General features: G+C 57.6%; 1 protein-coding gene across 2 annotated transcripts in view; it reads left to right on the top strand.

The window, feature by feature from the left end:
- CORO2B (coronin 2B) overlaps positions 1 to 5,784 on the top strand; it is a 25,494-nt gene extending 19,710 nt beyond the window's left edge. For both annotated transcript variants that reach the window (XM_017738508.1, XM_008637398.2), the window contains 8 exons: positions 252 to 416; positions 840 to 956; positions 1,251 to 1,355; positions 1,725 to 1,821; positions 2,813 to 2,925; positions 3,396 to 3,486; positions 3,571 to 3,710; positions 4,470 to 5,784. In XM_017738508.1, coding sequence (XP_017593997.1) covers positions 252 to 416; positions 840 to 956; positions 1,251 to 1,355; positions 1,725 to 1,821; positions 2,813 to 2,925; positions 3,396 to 3,486; positions 3,571 to 3,710; positions 4,470 to 4,601 — 960 coding nt within the window. In that variant the 3' untranslated portion in view covers positions 4,602 to 5,784. The remainder of the gene's footprint in view (positions 1 to 251; positions 417 to 839; positions 957 to 1,250; positions 1,356 to 1,724; positions 1,822 to 2,812; positions 2,926 to 3,395; positions 3,487 to 3,570; positions 3,711 to 4,469) is intronic.
- Positions 5,785 to 7,372: the final 1,588 nt, after the last annotated feature.

The raw sequence follows: 7,372 nt of genomic DNA, 5'->3' as shown, positions 1-7,372 counted from the left end.
CATAGGGTGGGAGAACTTCCATAGGGTGGGAGAGCTTCCATAGGGCAGGGAAAGCTTCCATAGGGTGGGAGAACTTCCATAGGGTGGGAGAGCTTCCATAGGGTGGGAGAGCTTCCATAGGGCAGGGGGACATTCCATAGGGCAGGAACAGCTTCCACAGAGCAGGGGGACATTCCATAGGGCAGGAAGAGCTTCCACAGAGCAGGAACACCTCCCCCCGTCCCGGGTGGCTCCAAAGGCCCTTCCCGCAGGTGCTGATCTGGAACCTGGACGTGGGCGAGCCGGTGAAGATGATCGACTGCCACACGGACGTGATCCTGTGCATGTCCTTCAACGCCGACGGCAGCCTGCTGGCCAACACCTGCAAGGACAAGAAACTGCGCGTGGTGGAGCCGCGCTCCGGGAGGGTCCTGCAGGTGCCGTGGAAGGAGGGGTTGGAATGAGGTTTTAGGGAAGAATCCTATGGAATGGCTGAAAATGTCCGTAAGGTGCTGGCGGGGCTCCTGGTGGGATGTTTTCCGTGCGGCGGGATCCAGTTCCCGGGCTGGGTGTGGAGAGGATGGGAAGGGCTTGGCCTCGTCCCGAGGAGAGGAGTTGGAGGCTTTGATTCCGTTGTTAATTAAGGATTTGTGGAAAATGGTGGGAATGAAAGGGGAAGGTGCAGGAGGAGGATGGTGGGTTCTCCCTGATATTCAGGAAAATGGGAATTTTTGGCCGAAGGAGAGAGCTGGAAAATGGGATGAGATGAGAGGGGAGAGGCGAGGGGGGAGACGGAAGGGGCTTTCCTGGGATGAGAGCTGGATCCAAAGGGAATTCCAGAGCTCATTCCCGTCTTGCAGGAGGCCAGCTGCAAGAACCACCGCGTCAACCGCGTGGTTTTCCTGGGAAGCACGAAACGGCTCCTGACCACGGGAGTGTCCCGCTGGAACACCCGGCAGATCGCCCTCTGGGACCAGGTGGGTGCCAGGATCCCGCTCCATCCCCAATGGAATTCCCGCTCCATCCCTTCCAGGATCCTGCTCCATCCCTGCTGGAATTCCTGCTCCATCCCCACCAGGATCCCACTCCATCCCTGCCCGACCCTGCTCCATCCCTGCTGGAATTCCCGCTCCATCCCTGCCAGATCCCTGTTCCATCCCCAATGGAATTCCTGCTCCATCCCTGCCAAATCCCCACTCCATCCCCACTGGAATTCCCGCTCAGCACCGCCATCGGGCCACGGCTAACACCGGGATTTTCCTGTTTTCCAGGAGGATTTATCCATGCCCCTGATCGAGGAGGAGATCGATGGGCTCTCGGGGCTCCTCTTCCCGTTCTATGATGCCGACACCCACATGCTGTACCTGGCTGGGAAGGTAGGGATGCGCAGAGCAGCGGGATGTGGCATTCCCAGAAAATCCCCCAGCATTGCCCAGGGATTGGGGCTGGAATTATATCATGGAAAGGTTTGGATTGGAAGGGAGCTTAAAACTCACCCAGTTCCATGGATGTCCCTGCCATGGGACAACTTTCCCTATCCCAGCCTGCTCCAGGCCCCAGCCAGCCTGGCCTTGGACACTTCCAGGGATCCCGGGGCAGCCACGGCTTCTCTGGGAATTCCAGCCCAGGCAGGAATTCCTTCCCTGTATCCCATCTCTCCCTGCCCTCTAAATGCTCTTCATCCTGGTTTTTATCTGCCTTCTCATTTCCAAATCCATTCCCATCCCTCTTCCCTGCTGCTCCAGGGTGATGGCAACATCCGCTACTACGAGATCGGCTCGGAAAAGCCCTACCTGAGTTATCTCATGGAATTCCGCTCCCCGGCTCCGCAGAAAGGACTGGGTAAGGATGGACGTGCTGCTGCTCCGCTTCCCGGAGCGGGGAAAAGGTGCATGGGGAAGGTGCTGGATTACATGGCACCGGGAAGAGGGTTGGGATTGGGACTGGGATTGGGATTGGGTTAGGATTGGGTTGGGATTGGGCTGGGATCGGGTTGGGATTGGATTGGGTTTGGGTTTGGGATTGGGATGTGTTTGGATTGGGTTTGGATTGGGATTGGATCGGGATTGGGTTGGGTTTGAGTTGGGTTTGGGTTTGGGTTGGGATTGGATTTGGGTTGGGATTGGGTTGGGATTGGATTGGCTTGAATTTGGGTTGGGATTAGGATTGGGTTGGATTTGGGTTGGGATTGGGTTGGGTTTGGATTGAAATTAGGTTGGATTTGGATGGGATTGGGTTGGGGTTGGGTTGGATTGGGATTGGGTTGGGTTTGGATGGGATTAGGTTGGGTTTGAGTTGGAATTGGGCTGGGATTGGGTTGGATTTGGGTTGGGACTGGGTTGGGTTTGGATTGGGATTGGGTTGGGTTTGGATGGGATTAGGTTGGGTTTGGGTTGGATTGGGATTGGGTTGGGGTTGGGTTGGAATTGGGCTGGGTTTGGGTTGGAATTGGGCTGGGTTTGGGTTGGATTTGGATTAGGATTGGGTTGGATTTGGTGGGCGCTATTCCGGCTCCGGAGCATCGGCTTCGGCTCCTGCAGGGCACCATTCCCATCCCTGTGGAGATTCCCACGCGGTGCTGCTGGATCCTGGCCGGGTCCATATCCAGGGACACCATTCCTGTTGTCCCACCTTGCCGTCAGTCCGGGATTCCCGGGATTATCCCAAATAAAAGCTGCTCATCCTTTTCCCACCGTCCCCGCTCTGCACCTCAGAGCCACGACGAGGATGGATCCAGTGGAGCCCCGCGTGTCCCAGTGGAGAGCAGGGATGGGTTGGGCTTTTCCATGGTGGGAATTCCATGCGGATGGCCGATCCCTGTCCCTCTCCGCAGGGGTGATGCCGAAGCACGGCCTGGACGTTTCCGCCTGCGAAGTTTTCCGTTTCTACAAACTCATCACCCTCAAGGGCCTCATCGAGCCCATCTCCATGATCGTCCCGAGGCGGGTGAGTCCTGGAATGCGGGAATGAGCCGGATCCAGAGGGTCTGGGGTGGCTCCGGAGCCGTGGAGATGCCCCACTTGGAGCAATCCCACGGATGGCTCCGTTCCCACCATCCTGGGACCTCTCCGTCCTTACACGTCCCAGGGAGCTTTCAGCCATGGTTTAGCGGGAATGATTTTAGGGAATGTTTCCCTGAGGGATCGGTCTCCCCTGGGGTTTGGGAGTTGTTTCCAGGCAAATATTGCTCGGATCGGGGTTTTCCGGGAAGCAAATCCAGCTGTGCCGGCCAGGGCTGGGTGGAGGACGCAATCCCAGGTTCTCTGCTCCAGCCAGCACTTCCCAAATTTCCTCCCTGTGCCCCACGTTTCCCAACGATCCGGGTGTTCATCCCCTCCGTGGGGGAGGGAATTATTCCCATGTGCCCAGGGAGAGCATTCCCGGATGCCATTGCTCTTCTCTTGCCGTGTTCCCAGTCGGAGACGTACCAGGAGGACATTTATCCCATGACTCCGGGCACGGAGCCGGCCCTGACCCCGGACGAGTGGCTCAGTGGGGTCAACAGAGGTAAAGCCACCAGTGGGGGTATCCCAAAAATATCCGGGATGTAGGAGGGGGCCGCATCCCGTTGATCCGCCGGCTCTCCCTCAGATCCCATCCTGATGTCACTGAAGGAGGGATACAAGAGGAATTCCAAGATCGTCTTCAAGGCGCCGGTGAGGGAGAAGAAAAGCGTGGTGGTCAACGGGATCGACCTCCTGGAGAACGTCCCACCCCGCACGGAGAACGAGGTGGGGCAGCCCGGGAATGGGAATGGGAATGGGAATGGGAATGGGATGAGCCTGGAAAGGCACTGCTCTGCCGATCTCTATCCCAATGGAGGCAGGAGTGTGGGATCCTTCTAGGGATGGGAGCCCGGGATCCATCCCAGGACCCTTTTCCATGGTAGAATCCCAGGATTCTTCCCAAGGTGGGAGCCTGGGACCTTTCCCACAGTGGGAGACCGGCATCCATCCCAAGACCCTTTCCCAGGGAGAAAAACCTGGAAAGGCACTGCTCTGCCGATCTCTATCCCAATGGAGGCAGGAGTGTGGGATCCTTCTAGGGATGGGAGCCCGGGATCCATCCCAGGACCCTTTTCCATGGTAGAATCCCAGGATTCTTCCCAAGGTGGGAGCCTGGGACCTTTCCCACAGTGGGAGACTGGCATCCATCCCAAGACCTTTTCCCAGGGAGAAAAACTGGGATCCATCCTGCGACCCTTTTCCAGAGTGGGAGCCTGGGATCCATCCCATGACCCTCTCCCACGCTGGGATCCTGGGATCCAGGGGCAGCCACAGCTTCTTTGGGAATTCCATCCCAGCCTCTCCCTACCCTCCCAGGGAGGAATTCCTTCCCAAAATCCCATCAAAATCTCCCGTCCTTCAGTTCAAATCCATCCCCTTGTCCCCAGAATCAGCCGAGTTATGGCTCATTCCCAAAAATCCTGGGATGAGTGGCTGGTGTGATCCCATCAGCTCCATCCCCTCATCTCCATCCTCCTTTTCCAGCTCCTCCGGATGTTCTTCCGGCAGCAGGATGAGATCCGGCGGCTGAAGGACGAGCTCTCGCAGAAGGACGTTCGGATCCGGCAGCTGCAGCTGGAATTAAAGAACTTCCGGAATATCCCGAAGAACAATTGACTCCAGGGACATTTTCTAAATCAATTCCTTTGTTTCTACTCCGCCCCTGAATTCCTTGGATCCACTCACCCACAACACAATTCCGGAATCTGCGGCTGCCGAGAGCCTGGAATCACGTCGTGCGCGTCTTGTCCGGCACTAATCCCGCTCTAACCCGATCCCTGGGAAAGCCCGGAGGCTCCCAGTAAGTCGGAGCCGTGTCCGTTCCGTCGGGATGAGCCAGCCCGGGCGGATTCCCGGGAAAGCACGATGCTTCCTTGCTATTAATTTCTTTTCCTATGCAAAGATGTGACAGCGGGAGCGGAACTGGGAAAAGGGCGGGAAGTGGGAAGGGCTTGATCGTCAGAGGGGGTGTCCGTGTGGGAATCTGGGATCCTTCCTGATGTGGGAGCTTGGGATCCTTCCCATGGTGGGAAACTGGGATCCTTCCTGTTGAGGTAAACCGGGATTCTTCCCATGGTGGGAAACCGGGATCCTTCCCGTTGAGGTAAACTGGGATCCTTCCCATGGTGGAAACCTGGAGCTCTTCCCATGGTGGAAAACTGGGATCCTTCCCACAGTGGGATCCTGGGATCCATCCCAGGACCCCTTCCCATGTTGGGATCCCAAGACTCTTCCCACGCTGGGATCCCGGGATCCTTCCCACGGTGCCGGGGCTGCGGCACGGCCGGGATGTGGCGGGAGCAGCCCATGGGAAGGGATCTGCTCCAAGATCCTTTAAAATAACAAAACCCGCCTGGAATTCCCGCCCAGAGAGGGATTTTTGCTCCCTCCGCCTGTGAAAAGCGGGATTTTCCCTCCTCCTGCCCGCCGGGAAGGGGCCACGGAGCAGGGGGAAGGATATTCCTGGGGGTGCTGCCCCAGGGATGGATCCCGACGGATGGATCCCGAGGGACACCCCCGGAGCGCTCGCTGGGCTCGGCATGTTGGACAATCCCGGGATTGATGGAATTTGCCCGGAGCACAGGGAACGACACCGGATCCTGCTGGTTTTTCCTGGAGATCCCTATTTCCACTCAATCCAAGTTGCTGAAATTCCCGGCGCTCCTGGTGCGGCTCCGTCCCGTCCGTGTCCCGCGTTCCCGGTGTTCCCGGCGTTCCCTGCTGCGTTCCATGTGCTGTCATTCCCGATTATTTATGCTCCCACGGGATAGTGATGGAATAAAATCTTTTCAGGATACCAGCGGCGCTTTCCTGCCTTTCCTTCTCCATCCAGGGGCTCCGGGGGATCTGCTCTCGCCTCAGGGTTGGGGGGATCCCAAGGGAAATTCTGGGATGAGCTCCTCTGGAAAAGGGATTCGCCGGTGGCCGGAGTGGGGAGCAGCCACAGATGGATCCTGGAATAATTTGGGATGGAAAGGAATTTAAATCCCATTCCACAGGCAGGGACGGCTCCCGCTATCCCAGGACACTCCAACCTGGCCTTGGAAAATTCCAGGGATTGGGAATCCAGAACTTCTCTGGGAATCTGTGCCAGGGCTTTCCTACGCTCGCAGGCAGGAATTCCTTCCCGATATCCATGGAAACTCCCTCTCTTTCCGTTCTCCTCCCATCCCATTCCCACAGATCCTCCCAAAATTCCATCCCTGTTTTCTCCCGGCCCCAAATTCCCAGGTCAAAATTCCTCGTCATCCAGAAGGCAGCCAGCATGGAAACGGGGGTTGATTTGAAGCTTTATTCCCGTTTTTTTCCTGGTGTTGGGAATGCGTTCCCGGCTTTATCCTGCCTCAGGCCTGGAAGGAAAATCCAGGTCGGGATTTTTTAGGGATGCTTAGGGAGATCTTGGAATTCTCATGCGGATCCAGGTGAGATTCCTGATATCCCATGGCCTCCAAGGGATCCCCTGGAAGGGGAGATCCAACGTTTTTCCTTGGATCCATGGAAACGAGGCCGATTCCGGCTGGGAGTGGGGCTGGTTAACGAGCTCCAGGAACATTCCCGCCAATTCCGGCACGATCCGCACGGTCTCGGGAGGCCGGAGCAGGACGTGGCTCCAGGGATGCCTTTGGAACGTGGATTTCCTCCAAGAGCTCCCCGAAGGTTTGGGATTTGCCAGAATTCCCAGGAAAAGCCTTGCCCCAGGATCCGGCTGCTCCTCCTGCGGCTCCCCTCTGCCAGTGACAGCTCCAGCTCTTCCCAGCGTTTCCCTGTCTCCATCCGGCTGCTATTCCAAGCAGGAATTCCCGTTTGAGGGACAGGACGGGATCCAGAGGCTGGGACGGAGCGGTGGCGCCGCGTGCCGGGATCATTCCCAGCAGGAACAGCGGGATTATCCCAAATCTCCCGCTGTCCCCGCCTGCGGAGCTGCTCCAGCTCCGCATCCCAAATTCCCGAGGACCTGGAGCTGCTGGAGCAATTCCAGAGGAGGTCCTGGAGCTGCTCCGAGGGCGGGAGCCCCTCTGGAGCCAGGCTGGGAGAGCTGGGAATGTTCACCTGGAGAAGGGAAGGACCCAGGGAGAGCTCAGAGCCCCTTCCAGGGCCTAAAGGGGCTCCAGGAGAGCTGGAGAGGGATTTGGGACAAGGCATGGAGGGACAGGACACAGGGAATGGCTTCCCAGTGCCGGAGGACCGGGATATCGGGACATCGGGACATGGGGATAGGTGTGGATTTTCTGGTTATTTCTGGGTGGCTCCCTGGGTTTTCCAGGGTTTAATCCAAGCAGCGAATCCCTAATTCCCAGTTTTCTCCCTGCCATCCTTCTCCCTGGTTTCATTCCAAAGCCTCCCGCCCATTCCCCGGATTTCCAGTCCCCTCCAGGACCCTCAGGAAT

Source organism: Corvus brachyrhynchos, unplaced genomic scaffold, assembly GCF_000691975.1.
Source record: "Corvus brachyrhynchos isolate BGI_N302 unplaced genomic scaffold, ASM69197v1 scaffold200, whole genome shotgun sequence".
NCBI lineage: Eukaryota > Metazoa > Chordata > Aves > Passeriformes > Corvidae > Corvus > Corvus brachyrhynchos.
Note: the sequence above shows the minus strand (reverse complement) of the source record. Positions and strands in the feature narration are given on the sequence as shown.